Below are 14,570 nucleotides of genomic sequence, written 5' to 3' on the forward strand. Positions count from 1 at the left end.
TCAAGGCGAGGGTGCAAGGTACAGCAGTATTTCAGCTGACAATTGCTTCTTCTGCGTTGGTTCCAATGTTGCCTGTCGGATGACCCAATCATAGTTTATTCTTAGAGTCAGTTTAGACAATTTAGTAGCTCAAACGCTAATTTCCGTGCACGTAAAGATCTTGATGTCATACTCGTCTTTCCCAAACAGTGAAGGATACAATCTCCATGCCACCCCCAATAATGCTCGTAATAAGACATGCTTGAATGAGAACCGAAAAAAAGTCATGGCTAGGAGAATGCAACGCTATGCCGCCCAAAATGAAGGTCAACCCGATTCCATCCTTCCATCAAAGAACCGGCATTAGAAGCTCCCATACCCATGTTTCAACATGCTCAACCAAGTCTAGGTCTGAGTCTGGCAGAACTTCATGTTCAGTTTTCTCCAGGTTCAGAGTTTCGACCAGATTCCAGAACAAACGTTCAATGGCTTCTGTATCGGTGCCGTCGGTGAGCAGGCCATTTAAACCCTTCTCCTCGAGGAACCGCATGATGACATCTCCATCGACATACCACGCTCGAGCCCGGGCCTGTCCCTTGTTTTGGTGCTCTGGGTCAACCTCCCTAGCTTTTATAGGCTCTTGCTTCTCATCTTCGGCACCATTCATAAACACGTCGTCGTCATCATTTCTGACAATGGAGTGCTGGTTCTCTAGGTTCCGCTTCTCCTTCACTTCAACCAGGTTCTGAATAAACTTGAGCAGTTTGAGCGCCGGTGCAGACACGATGCTGAGAGTGTACACTGTGCCATCAGAACATGTCCCAATTATGTCGTCTGCTAAGACTCCTCGTATCGTCGGAGAACTGACGCCCGGAGGGGACGACACGTAGCGAACGGGACGACGCCACGGCGGCCGAACATCGCCGCGCTGCAGGCGGGTAATGGACCGTGGCAGGTTGGCCTCGAAGACCATGGGAGCGGCCGATTGATACGGACGGGCTGGGGGTTGGAATAGGCCGACCAATGAACAAACCTTGTCGGCCACTAATACCAGAGTGTCAAGACGAGATGCTGGTTGTGAAGGTGGACCCAAAATCGAGGAAGGCGCCAAGGGTTCAGGCAACGGTTGCGGGGTATAGAATTGCAAGGCTAGGTGATGAGCACAAAGTCGTTGACGGCCGTCGGTGAAAACTTTGTCAAACTCGACCTTTCGTGATTCTAGGGGATGTACTCTGACTAGATAGCAAATGTGGGAGTCGGAAGCGGTAGAGACGTAGATGTAAGGCGCGACGGTCGTCACATGAACGGCAGCAGAAGGTAGCTGAAGCTGCCCTTGCTTTATCCATCTGAGGTGCATTAGCTAGAGTCGATGGCGAGTAGAACTATCCTACCTCGGTTCCAAGGGTTGGTACAACTCAAACGTAAGAGAGCGATCTATGACTGTCACGAGCTCGTTCGGGCCATATAACGCCATACAACGCACCGGATGATCGAATGTAGACTCCTTCTTTAGCTTAATATTCGTGTCGGCGACCTGGAGGAAGAGTTTCCTGCCCGTTTCTTTTCCGTTACGCTGAGTGATGCCGGTTCCAACAATGACAAAATGATATTTCTTGCCCTTTTCGTCGACATATGTCCAGTCCAATATTGCGTACACTCGCTCGTAGTTCTTCAGCCAGAATTCGCCTACGATTAGCTTGCTCTTCCGCACTTCAACTTCGATATCCTCCTCTTGCTTAATTTCAATCCTGGTCTCGTCGTCTTCCATGTTGACGAGTCGAATGGCTGATCGTATGCTACGATATCCGTCTGGTGGTGCTCGCTCTTCTCTGGTCTCGGTAGTCGCCACGACCATCTTGCGCAGTTTCTCTAGATATACCAGCTTCGTCGGAGAGGCAGTCGTCTCCAGCCTTCGTGGAACAGCTTTGTTCGGTTCAAATGTGGAGAGAGCTGCCTCGTGTCGTGACCATCTGATATCGTAGTCCAACCGCGAAAATAGGAGCCGGCTCCCTGATACTGCGAAAATGAAGCCACTGAGATCTTTGCCCACTTGATCGCCCTTCGTCAAAGGTAGCTGATCCAATGCAGTGACTGGAGATTGCTGATATTCAGGGGTTTGGTGATCTGTAAACCAGACAGAATCAATGTCAACGCTAGAGGTTGATCCAAGATTTCTTGTACACCGCACTCGACAAAAATCCGATCCACAGGCTACAAATGCTGCAGATGAGTCCGTTGCACTTCTTGTCACCCGCGCAGCAGTTGGCCCCATGATGACTTCGTGTTTCGGAACTAGAGTAAAGCCGTCAGGACCCGACACATCAATGTCAAAAATGAGTAGGTGTCCGTTTCGTAGGCCACAAAGAAGAATTTGGTGCGAGCCGGAAGTGAGCACTACGGCAGTCTCACACAACCTCGGTCCATTGCTAGCACTCCCAAGTGCGCAATCAAACACTCGGGTCACACTGCTCTCGTCGTGTTTGAGAATCCATATCGAATTCTCCCATGTACCCGCAAGGATGTATGGCCCTCCGCCAATGCTGAGGAATTCGAGACATGTTGGATCGGAAGGGAGGTCTTGGGTAGCGGGGTTTGAGTCGAAAGTGCCGTCGCTTGAAATTTTTATGACTTGGAGGACTGTGCGCTGGCCATTTCTGAATGCATACGCGATAATGTCTAGGTTGGAATTGACAGCCGCTGCAAGTGCTGGCGCCGGGAACGGGACTGATTGTTGTGTTGGAAACGGGAGTGTGAGTGAATCAAGCAGGCCCAAGTCATGCCGTCGAAGGAGTCGAGCACTGTTACGAGTGATTTGGACGGAAAGAGAGGGGCTGACCCAACAAGCGGCAAGAGTCTCCTCATCACGGCAGACTCCGTCCTGGGCTGGTTGCGTATCGTCGGGTATATGAGCAATGCTCCATTCTCCATCATCCCAGGCACCGCCTTCTGCTTCCGTGTGGAAAAGTCGGACCACAAAACTCTCAGGCGGGAGAGACACAAGTAAAACAGCGTAGTGTTGCTTTTCTTCCCCGATGATCTCTGTACCGTAGTCCATTACCCACAGCCCAGTGCATCCCGTCATTCCTTCGGAATAACCGTCCACCAATGCGTTCAGTCCTCGCCTCAGCTCCGAAATAGTTCCATGAGGGGTCCTTCCGTTGGCGACGAAGATGCTGTCTCGCTGGCCGACCGTTCGCGCACCCGGCAGCCTTGTGACGCACAAATCAGCAATCGGCGCCCAGTTTGGTATCGACTCCACAAATGCAAAGGTGTTGTTGGCCAGAAAGGATTTTCCCATCGAATACTCCTCCATCCATGCCCCAACTTTATAAACATGCCCGTCACTCGTTGTGCCGGCCGCAACCAATACATCTGGATTTAAGAGAGCTCTTCCAGATCCGTGTTCAACGTCGAGACTTGCAAAAGCCCTGTCGATTGGATGCGCCCATTTCCCAGCCTCGTATATTACCATTTCGCTTCCATTCCCAACTTCGAGATAGATGACCACGCCATCTTCTCGAGCAATGTAGAAAGCTTCGCTTGAGCCATGGCGAGGGACTCTCTCCCATTGTACCCACAGGGGTGGGCCCTTGCTATCGGCCGGCTGTTCATACTGTAGGATGTGGTCGGGTATTGACGAGCGTAGAGGTGTTGGGTGGCCGGACAAAATGTTTTTGTATTTTGATATATGACGGCCACAGATTAGAAGAAAGTCGGGGCTCTCGTTGAGAGGGACTAGGAGCGCAGGGTTGTGGTCGTCTGGGGAGTGTTAGTTCAAGCATATAGGTTGAAAGAGAGGCCTGAAATGATGCAATGAATGAATGGATGCAATTTGATAAGCCGACTCACCAGGATCAACTGCTACTCTCTCAGCTCGAGCTGTGACTCTACTCAAAGGGTATCTGGAATCCCAGTCAAAGCAGGTTATTTTCGTCTTTCCGCCATGCGCAACAATGAATAGAAGAACGACATGAAACTCGTCCCTCTCATCTTGATCAAGCAGACCCGGAGATAGAAATTCCATGTGCATGATCCGCCCTTGTACGGGGATGAGTTGTTCGTGCTCTATAGGAACCACATCACGTCCAGCTTCAATATCGTCTCGCCAATTGTCCATCATCTTTGTCATGTATATAAGACATTGCCCCTCAGGCGCAGCTACAGCTATGGCACGGCATTTGGGGTCGACAGCGAGGAACGTTCCCGGTCGATCATAGCGCATGGTTCCTGCCGGGAGGCGAACTGTCTTCTGGCAGAAGCGGACAGTGCCCGTATGAGTCGATTGCGCCCACAAGAACATGAGAGTTCTAGAGGTGAGAGTTAGCACAATGACTTGCGGTGGTAAGATGTCTTTGGCTTCGACGCTCTGCACGTCTTCTCGTCTTTCAGACGACAAAACCGCCCTTTTCAATGGGGTTCCATCTGTTGCAGGGACTTCGTGTCTCCGGGGCTCGCCAAAGATGCTCGCGGCAAGAATCCGGCCTCGAAAGTCAGACTTGGAGGCGATATGACGGAGGTGTCCGTAAGCCCGTATCTCTTTCAGGTGGACGGAATCCTCCCCGATGAAGACCACATCGTTCAACTTCTTCTGTCGGATGTTTGCTGGGAGAATGAACTTGACGACCGGACTGGCAAACACCGTCCTCGAAACGATACCGAGATGCGGGACTTCATGCTGTGGTCGTGTCTCTGGCTGTTTCATCTCGGTGTGTGGCTGCTGCTGCGCTCGAGCCATGGCTTGGAAGACATCACCTGGTCTTGACACCCACTCGCCGTCAACGAGCACCATGCCTTGGAACTGGTGGGCCATGGCTATATAGGAGAGACAGGGAAAATGGGCCAGGGAATCGAGCCACTAAGGTCTTGGCAACGGCGAGTCAATGCAGCCGGAGCGACTTTGCAGAGCACGAGACAACCCTTCTCAACCAGCACGGTTATGATTGAATTGGAAGGGAGAGAACGACAATGAGCTGAGAAACGTGTGACATGTTGATGCCTGGCGAAACAGACATGCCTTGTCAGCAAGGCCGCTAACGTGATGGAGTGAAGTAGACGGGACAGAAGGACGGGCACTGAATAGTGACACAAAGAGATCGGCTTGCAGAACCGCCTATGAAGGAGATGAATGGGAGAGGCAGATGCAGGAAGGAGTGGCTGTGGACGGCAGACGAATCAAGGTTTGGGTGGCAGGCAGGCTGGGGAGAAGAGACGAATTGGATGGGGGGAGGTTAGGATGTGCCCTGAGCAGGATTCGGTCAAAATATGGAGTCGGAAAGGCTATAGCCACCCACATATAGGTAGGCAAATGGCGTGTCCGAGCGAAAGCGGTTCCAGAGGTCGGGATGCAGGCGCGAAGTCAGGTGCGGGATCGATACGTTAATCTGAGATGCTGCAGACGGAATGGAAATCCGCCGCGGCCTATTGGTAGGGAATAGCGCAGCTGCACAATCGCAAACAACACAAGATGGTGGTTGAGTGCTTGCTTTTGCAGTGAAGAGCGGGTGACTTTGCGAGTTGACTGCAGTCAGCAGCGGTTTCCGCCACTCGATGTGGATGTGCGGCACGGATTCGCCAGCTGGACGTGTAGTGGTCTTTTCCAGCCAGGGTATTCGGGAGGGCTCCGGCCGACGGGGTGCTGGCAATCGTCAATGTTGCACGGCTGTCCCCACGTGTTCCTGGAGGAGGGAGCAATTCTGGCTGCTGGACTCCTTTAGAGCCTGGTGTTGACTGCCAAGCGCGGCCGGAAGTCACGACAGCACGGGGCAGCGTGGGCTCGCGTCGTCACGAATGCCACGACAGACATCCACTTCGACATCTGACATCTTCCCCGACGGACCCTACGTTGCAGCTCACTCCAGTCTTCTTTCGATAACAACTCCTTCGATGATGCAGGCACGGGCGGTATGGATTCAAACACCCCGTCCCGCTCCCTAAGCTCCATCAGCCTCGCTGCCGACAGCAATGCATCCTCCACGCACGTATCCATCGACCCCTCGGCTGTTGAGAAGGAAGCAAAGGCAGCGCAGATCACCGCGGCCTGCCAGGGCGGAGATCTCAGCGCCTTGATTGATCTGGCAACGAGCGCCCATGGACTGGTCAATGACAGGCTGCGTTGCACCGCCTGTATGCTTCTGTACCACCGTCTCCTGCAGCCACTGACTCCTGCTCGAATAGGGCCTCTTTTGCTGGGTTGCAACAACGACGTCTCGAGCAATCAGCCCCCGTGGAGCACGCTCCCCCCTCACCGAGACGAAAACCAGGTCGCATTGGACGTCAATCGCGCATTCGTGTACTACCCCAACGGTGGGCCCCATCCACCATTCTGTATCTGTGCAGACTGACCAAGTCCCCAAGAATCCGAACGAAAACTGGACGTGCGGAAAGAGGAGCTCTCGGACGTAATAGTCGAGGTCCTCCGTCGATATCCCCTGCTGTGCTACTTTCAGGGCTACCACGATATCGTCCAGGTCTTCCTCCTCGTTCTGGGTGCCCAAGATGCCCCCTCTGCAGTTGCCCGTCTGAGCCTTCTTCGCATCCGCGATTTCATGCTTCCGTCGCTCGATCCTGCAATCTCCCATCTCCAGCTGCTACACCCGATCATCCACGCTGCAGACCCGGCCCTGTACAACCATCTGCCGAGAATGCAGCCCTTCTTCGCGCTGGGCGCCACCATCACCCTGTTTGCGCATGTCATCCAGGCGTATGGAGATATTGCGAGGCTGTTCGACTTCTTCCTGGCGTCCGACACGGTTGTCCCCGTCTACTTCTTTGCGGCCGTCCTCATCTCGCGCAAAGAGGAGTTGCTGGAGATTGACAAGGACGAGGTAGATATGTTCCATGCCACGCTTGGGAAGCTTCCGCAGCCCCTAGACCTAGAGCTTCTCATTGCTCAGGCAGCCGACTTGTACAGCACGCAACCACCGCAGTCGTTACACAGCTGGGCGTGGTGGAGAGTGTCTTCTTCTAGTGTTCTCAAAGCCTCGAGGACACCTCTGGAAGTTTCGAGGCTGACCATGGAAGACGGGAAGATCTTGTTCCGACAGCAAGAGGTAGACTTGCGACGCAAACAGGCCTTTGCGCAGGCCGCGAAGAGCGTGAAGCGGGCCCGAAGCCAGATGTGGTATTACAGAAGGCCGGGTGCCTACGGTCTCGCAGTCGTTGTTGGTGTATATGCGCTCTGGTTGGGCAGAAACGGAGGAGTTAGTGCCAGGTTGGTGAGTTTTGGACCGATCGGTGGCTTTATTAAAAGAACGATGGGCATGTTTGTATAGACCACAAGGCTTTCTTTGGTAGGAAAAGCCGTCCAAGTATTAACTGGGTTTGGATAGATGGTTTGGAGTACAAACTCCTGGGAAAAGTTATGTTTTGGGTTCTGTCAGAAGATTTCATTCGTCAATGAGAATAGATGGACAGCATCGATCGTGCGAACTATGGAACTATCAGCGTTCTACCCGAACTAAATTTCCTTCCCTTGTAGATTGAAGGAGTTCCACTGACTTTCCACCGAAAGCCAAGAGCAGGATAAGAAAGACAACCCAAGCACAGTCTCTGTGAACGATTGGCACGCAATCTCTCATACGCCATTAGAGAACAGGCGAATGGGCCTTAGTAAGCTGTCACCTTAACTATAACTATTGTAGCAACCACAGATTGGTTTACAGCTTGGGCCCGCTAGCCACGTGTCCAGTTGTTTCCTACCTAAGCCTTTGAGGCCACCCTCGGGCTATTTCCCACCCTTCGCCGGCAACATATAAATCAGCTCTGACCCCAGAATCTGAACAGCGCTTTAGTCGAGTGCAGGGGTTTCAGAAGGGGTTTGAAAGTAAAATATAGAAAATAGGAAGCGCTGGAAGTGTTTGTCAAAGTCGTGCTATGCAGTTTCATCTCCGCTCTGATATTGGGGAAGGTGCGACTACCCAGACGCTTAGCCTCCTACGTAAACGCGGCCGAGCACTAAGACTATTTCTTTTAACTACCCGTAATTATGGGTAACGTTAGCGTTAATGGGAATTGTGATCTAGGTTTCTTTCTAAGCCCTCGGAGAGGTTTGTTAGTTGTACCTTTGCGACAAAGGAGGACAGTACAAGACACATCATATCATCTGCATTAATTCCAAGGCTGAAGCCAGAGCTTAGACAGGTCAGTGAATTTTCTTGGCGCTTCTTGTAGGCTCGCTGGGCCAACCCACAATCGTCTCCGCAAAATCTAATTTCAGACTTCCACCACGTTTCATGATGCATGAGGACTTTGGGAAGAAGAAGCGTTTTGAGTGCTCTATACAAGGAAATTTCTGTCTTAAATAGCTGAATCAAATAGGTCTAAGGATTCACACCAGGAGCTTCATATTTCTAGACAGGACTACTATAGAGACTCCTCATGGAGCCTGATAACACTCACGACATGCAATATGATCTAGGAATGCCACACGGTAGAACATAACCTTGAAAGACGAGATGAAACTTTTCTGAGAATACACTCGTTCTGCCTCTCGTTCTGCCTCTAGTTCCCTTATGTTCTTCTTCAATCCAGCAGTATGGCGAAGAGGACGTTCACTCGAAGGTATCTTCTAGTGAACTTCGTAGAACATGGCTAGCCTTTGTCTGCGCGCTGGTATTTCGATTGCTACTGGCTAGCAAAATGTGTCTACAGCTTTTTCGATATCGTTTGAGACTTCTACGCTTTATTTTCGTGGCCTGTTCAGAATGATGCTCTAGCGTGTCCTTGCTACGCCCACTATCTAAACACTCCCTTCCTGCGATACTGAAAGTCAAACCCGATCTTCTCTTACACTGTTCTCCTACACTATTCTCCTACACTATTCTCCTACACTATTCTCCTACACTATTCTCCTACATTATTCTCCAATTTTTTGCCTTTGGCCTAACATCTTTCTTCGCTCGCGTTTTGTTCGTCCACCACGCCACTCGAGCTCACAGTCTCTCTAACTCCTCTTCTCTGCTGGTTAGGCTTCTGAGAGCTTCGGTGTGTGCGGTTACAAAAAAGGTGTGGCTATCCCTAATATCGATGTGCTCCTTCTCGAATCGGGTGTTGGTGGCTGTCAGTTCAGAAATGCGGGCTTCCAGCTCCGCAAGGAACGATTTGTTTGAAAAATTCGATGCGCATCTCTGGTGTTCAGTAGCTCAGTTAAACCTCCGATTCACTATCCTTCAATACTTTTTTTGAGCTCCAATTTAAGTATCCGCCTGGTTGCATTTCGATGCACAGTTGGCGCAAACGGAAAGTGTGGGAGCTGTCTAGAATGAAATCTATACTTGTGCTTGCTATCTTTACAACGCTAGGTATGTTACAGGTATCTCCTCTACGCAATCATCCGGACGATAAAAAAAGACACATAGGCAAACGCCGATCCATATACATCACTACTCCATGCTCCAGTCTCTGGTGCTCGCCGACTCCCCCAGTTCACAATACAACGCGCCTCCATGTGTCTATCCCTATCCCGCGGCATCCTCATCAGAAACTGAGCTTAGCAAAGACTCTATCTCTTCTTCCCTACTTTTGCGCGGATGAATCATAGACTTGGGTGCGATTTCCCATCCACTCTGCTTATTCAGCCTCACTCTCACTACCTCGCACTCCTCTAGGAAGATCGATGGCGAAGGAGGCCTCGAATATGCCCCGGAAATTTCATACAGTTCTGTCTCTTCTCCTTCCTTGGAACTTTGGCTCGGGATACAAAGTCTGGATTGGGAAGTCGATTGCCGTGCCCGCTTCCACACCACCGTTTCGTTTGCGCTCATGCTCGCTTCATGAGTGCTTTTGCTTTTGCTTTTGCTTTTGCTTGTCCAACCGAATACTTTAGCGAGCCAAGAGAAGGGAGGGAGTCTAGATCCCCTGGCTAATCGGTGGGCTCGCCGGTTTCTGCGCTCTTGTCGGCGCTGGATACGGGCTTGAGTGGCATAGTATTCGTCGTCATCATCGAAGAGGCCGATACTTCCTGACTGGAGCTGGCCTGAAGGATCGTGTGACATCTGGACGACGGAAGCAGGTAAGGAGTTTGACGAGACCAGAAGGCTCGCCACTGAAGTGGATTGAAATAAGTGGATGTTGTAACGTTTAGAGGGCACGCTTGATAGAGTAGGTGTCGGGAAATTTCATATTCATATAAGGAAGGATGGATTTGAGAACTGAGCGATTTTGGAAGGCAAGCCCATCTGGGCCCGCGGTTGCAAAGCTAGGGCAATGGCAGAGGACGAGTGAAGGTAAGGACGACTCAATTTGTATCGCTATCACTATCGCTAACACTTATTGTACGTCACAAGGCCAAGTCGCTTGCCAATTACCTGCCATCGAATTCTTAAACGGTGCTGATATTATTTCTACTGCATAAGCGACTTGGCAAATACGTAGTAGCTCTTCATTTACAAGGTTCCGAGTTATCTTTGCATGGGAATAGATATTTGTGCATTTCTCTTGAAATCGTGAAGATTGTCGATTCATTTTTGGAGCCCCTTCGTATCTTTCTCAACACCCATATAGAGAGCGTTATCTATGGGGACGAGGAAAGATGGTTATGGTAGTGCTGGCTTGGAAAATTGTTGAAAGGTGGGACCCCCTTGTTCTATTGATTGAAAACATGCCTATAAAATGTTCCGTCTTTGAGCTGGAGTATAAACGGGAGAAAAAGGAAAGGCATAGTAACTACTTAACCGGATTAGGAAGATTAGAGTGGATCCAAGAGTGGATTACACTGGCATGCCTGATACAACCGTAAGGAGCAGAGAGGGTCATTAATTTGATAGTACAGATTGACTTTATAAACACAAGATGCGGGCAAACTCAGGGCAAGAGTCAAACATCTGGTGCAGGTGCGAAGTCATTTTAGTCGTTCGATGTTGCACACTTGCACACTTACACGTAAAGCAAACGATGAACCTGATGGCAAGAACATGCTTGAGTCAAGGGCAATCGCGATTTCCAAATCGAAGCTTCACCAAGATTTCTTATAGCTCGGAGGTATTGTCTAACATTTCGGTTATGTTTTTTTTAGCGACATTGGCATGGGAAAGAGAAGACTGATGTGTGTAGTCTGTAGTGAAGAGGGAGGTATAGTTTTCGTTGACTATGTCTGTAACCTTGTAGGAGCACGAGTTACGAGAAGAGTCATGTCACGTGGACTGAGGGTCCAAGGAGCTATATGGTTTATATAGTATGATGAGACGCCAAGCCCAAGGCTGATTGGGCAGCCTGTCGTAGAGCCCTTCGGCTTACAATGTCCTCTGGTGGTGTAATGTTTTTGCTCATAGAAGCTAGCGGAGCTATGTGAATGAGGAGTGAAGAAAATGAGGAGCTGAATTTTTGAGACCTCTGTATATCTACGGGCAGAAAGAGCTTGGATGAATACTAAAACGAAGATGGCTGACTTGGCAGTTGCGTCGTTGGACATATATTGATGCTGTAGCTGCATCGAACAGAAACAACGGGTTGGAAGCAGGCACCTCTAACTTGAATCGGGCTAGTGCCCACGTGCAAGCTGAACCTCTTGTCTTGAAGTTTGACTTCTAGTTCTCAGCATTCTCCCCTCGATTCATCGAATGCGAACGCGAAAACACGATGCCTTTTCGTAGGTGCTGCACAATGGATGCAGCTCCCAAACGTCAGATGCTTAGAAATGACCACCCACAGGAGCTAACGCGCAAGCACCTTCGTTCGGGGCAGGAACCTGAGCACCACACTCCCGATGATCACATCCTAAGCAAGACCATTCCTGACGACTCTACACAAGCTCTGCTGTGAGTCCAGTGGACATCTCACATGCCATTGCCCTTCGAATTACTGACACGAGAAAGATGGGCCCGAAATAAGCGCGAATCGCCTTTTCTGCGCCTCCCTGCTGAAATCCGGATGGAGATTTATGATCTTATATTTAGCGGGAACACCATTAAAATTTCCCGTCCTCGGTATAAAGACGGATTCAAAACCACAGTATGGAAACTCTCCAATGATCCGTTCAAAACAATCCGCAGTCCCAAAAATCTCGTAAAGCAAAGGATCACGCTTCTTAATGGAGTGTGTCGGCAGCTATACAAAGAAACTGCAGTGTTGCCGTACAAGATGAATGTCTGGGCGTTTGACGATTCAACAATTTTGAGAGAATTTCTGGTTGGGATGCCGGCGGAGCAGAGGAAGGTGATTCTGAGGCAGATTAGGGAGAGACAGGCAGCGGATCGGCAGGTGTGTTAACGATGAAGAGGGAAGGAGCAAAGGGATAAAGATCTTTTTTGTAGCACGGTGGAGAACTTCGAGTCACGTGTTAAGTCTGGCTATTCTAAGAAAACGGAGGACAATCACATCTCCGATGAGTTCACTTGCGCAGAAACATATGTACGGGAATGGAATCCTGAACGGCGGAAGATGTAAGCATTTCTGCTTTGCTAAAATTGTTAATTTTAAGGGAGCTACTGAGCATTTACCAAAATTTCCGCCGGCAAAGCTTGGGCTTGGTGAAAGTCCATATTTCTGTTCCTCTTTGCACTATTCGCATACGTCTCAAACCCTCCAAATTGCCGCCGAAATCATTCATTTGCTCACTCTATCTAACAGATTCCAACTTCTAGCCTTCTACGGTACGCTAATAATTCAAACCCGCGTATCACTTGACATGATGCCAATAAGATGTGGGGAATGATTCTGAGGATAGGTCGTGGTTCGTGAGGCCACGTTGGTAAGGGAGAATATTGGTGGCCAGGTGGCATTTTATAAGATATTCCACTCCAGAAGTCTTGACAAGGAAAGCCTGTCAGAAGGCGAGTTATGAGTGTGATAGAAAAGGGAAATTATTACAGTGGATGGTGTTCCGTTTATAGATTATTAATGGTCCGAAAGACGCGAAGAACGGGATAGAATGAACGGAGGGAGCAACTTGCTTCCAAACCAGGTCATACCGAATGGAAAAGCTCCTGGAGTGAAGGTACTAATAAAAAATTTGTTCTGGCTGTTCGAAACTAGGGGGACCACGGAATTGGACTACGGTGGGACGGAACATACTACATCACGTGATTGTATATTTCTCGACAACTGAATTAAGAAAGGAATGAACGATTCTATTAAGAGCTACTGTGTATATAGAAATAGTAAATTATCCAAAGAATTGCTAATAAGAACAGTAATACTTCGTCTCTCCAAGAAGTTCCTCTGCAACATCCATCTTCTTCGCATCTTCATAATTGGCTTTCACTCGTCGAATTCGCCTTTCGCGCTTCAAAAGCCCGTTTTTCATTTCCATGTGCGCGGGATACTTCTTCTGGTGCGTTCTAGAGATGAGTGTACGTATATTTAAAGCCTAGGACCTGAACGTCTCGGAAGAAATTGAGGAAGGAAGAAGAGCAGGGGGGACTTCATAGCTGCAAGGATATGCTATAGGGATGGGGTGAGACCCCCAAGTAAGTGGAGGGTAGGAAGCAGACATTGGAAATATCTTGTAGATTAAGCTTCGTGTGAACAGAGGCTTGGTTCTGAGTGTAGAATGGGCGGATTCTCACTTATATGAAGGGAGAGAATAAATTTATAAGCTCTGCTTGTCGGAAACGACGCGAAATAATCACACGCGTTGTTATCATACGTAAAAGCTTGCTAAGCATAACATCTACAAATTGTACGTTACTCTGTTTGAAGTTACAAGATTTTGAATGCTCTAGAACAGTTTTCTTTGGGAGCTCAGTATCTACGTATCGAACAGCGCAGACTCCAGCGCCCACTTCATACTCCCCTTTATCTCGCAAATGCCACATACGACGCTTGTCATCTCCGCGCTCCTAGATCGCTGTACCTCCCTCTTCCCTCTATCTTCTATATGCTCAAGCTGCCTTACCCAAATCATCATCTGTGCCCGAATGATATCTATATCCTTTCTTCCCATAGCCTCTTTTTCCGCTTCACGCATTGCCCCTTGCTCGTGGTGATGCTGAATGCCATGGAGGTCGTTGTGGTGGAGCTTTTCAAGTGGTGTTTTGCGATGCTCTTCACGCAGTTGCAGATGCTGGAACTGGTCCATGACGGCTGCGAAAGTGGCTTCGTTTTCTGCTAGCGCGTTTGACTTGTCTTTGAGCCTCTTTTCGGCGGCTTCTCTCTTTCTCTTCTCAGTCCTAAGTTCGGCTAGAACCTGCGAAAGGTAGATTTCATGATTCTCGTTGCTGTGGTCGAGATTGTCGCGCTGGGCAGGCGGATCCGGTTGTCTAGGAGCCCGTCGCTCCCTATGTTCCCTGGGGGTCTCTCTAGCTCGAAGAGGTTCCTGTCTAACATGTTTTTCTCGTGCCCAATGTTCCCGGCCAAACCCTTGGTATGCGGAAGGGTGACGGTCCTTGGGTATGCCCCGGTGACTCGGAAACGAGTCGTAGAAGGCCATTGCAGTGTTAAAGGTACACTTTCCGAGTTCGTTAGTATTGAGATAAGCGAAAAGAAAGATCGGATCCCTCAAACGAACCAAATGCTTTTATATGCGAAGCAATACACGAAAATTGTTTGTGGGTTGCGCAAACGAAAAGCGGAAGACATTTGTGAGAAATTAATACATTGATTGCCCTGTTAAGCAAACTGACCTGAGAAGGGATTGAAGGAACTAACACGGAAAT

General features: G+C 49.5%; 5 protein-coding genes across 5 annotated transcripts; 2 read left to right on the forward strand and 3 right to left on the reverse strand.

Annotated features, from left to right (window-relative positions):
- Positions 1-328: 328 nt before the first annotated feature.
- On the reverse strand, positions 329-4,789 carry BDR25DRAFT_317100 (uncharacterized protein; the record flags this gene model as incomplete). Its single annotated transcript, XM_033691649.1, has 3 exons — positions 329-1,325; positions 1,371-3,738; positions 3,829-4,789. 3 exons carry the CDS (start codon positions 4,787-4,789, stop codon positions 329-331), a joined length of 4,326 nt encoding a protein of 1,441 aa, XP_033544200.1.
- An 857-nt stretch (positions 4,790-5,646) lies between these two features.
- BDR25DRAFT_292507 (putative TBC domain protein) lies at positions 5,647-7,433 on the forward strand. The gene is made up of 3 exons (XM_033688663.1): positions 5,647-6,102; positions 6,154-6,282; positions 6,334-7,433. Exons 1-3 carry the CDS (start codon positions 5,883-5,885, stop codon positions 7,248-7,250), a joined length of 1,266 nt encoding a protein of 421 aa, XP_033544201.1. The 5' UTR covers positions 5,647-5,882; the 3' UTR covers positions 7,251-7,433.
- A 2,001-nt stretch (positions 7,434-9,434) lies between these two features.
- Positions 9,435-10,440, reverse strand: BDR25DRAFT_317102 (uncharacterized protein; the record flags this gene model as incomplete). Its single annotated transcript, XM_033691650.1, has 2 exons — positions 9,435-10,021; positions 10,284-10,440. 2 exons carry the CDS (start codon positions 10,438-10,440, stop codon positions 9,435-9,437), a joined length of 744 nt encoding a protein of 247 aa, XP_033544202.1.
- Positions 10,441-11,577: 1,137 nt separating this feature from the next.
- On the forward strand, positions 11,578-12,257 carry BDR25DRAFT_317103 (uncharacterized protein; the record flags this gene model as incomplete). Its single annotated transcript, XM_033691651.1, has 3 exons — positions 11,578-11,732; positions 11,790-12,174; positions 12,228-12,257. The coding sequence occupies 3 exons, from the start codon at positions 11,578-11,580 to the stop codon at positions 12,255-12,257; spliced, it is 570 nt and encodes a 189-aa protein (XP_033544203.1).
- A 1,406-nt stretch (positions 12,258-13,663) lies between these two features.
- On the reverse strand, positions 13,664-14,344 carry BDR25DRAFT_317104 (uncharacterized protein; the record flags this gene model as incomplete). Its single annotated transcript, XM_033691652.1, has 1 exon — positions 13,664-14,344. One exon carries the CDS (start codon positions 14,342-14,344, stop codon positions 13,664-13,666), a length of 681 nt encoding a protein of 226 aa, XP_033544204.1.
- Positions 14,345-14,570: the final 226 nt, after the last annotated feature.

The sequence above is a fragment of the Lindgomyces ingoldianus genome, assembly GCF_010093535.1.
Source record: "Lindgomyces ingoldianus strain ATCC 200398 unplaced genomic scaffold BDR25scaffold_30, whole genome shotgun sequence".
Taxonomy (NCBI): Eukaryota; Fungi; Ascomycota; class Dothideomycetes; order Pleosporales; family Lindgomycetaceae; genus Lindgomyces; species Lindgomyces ingoldianus.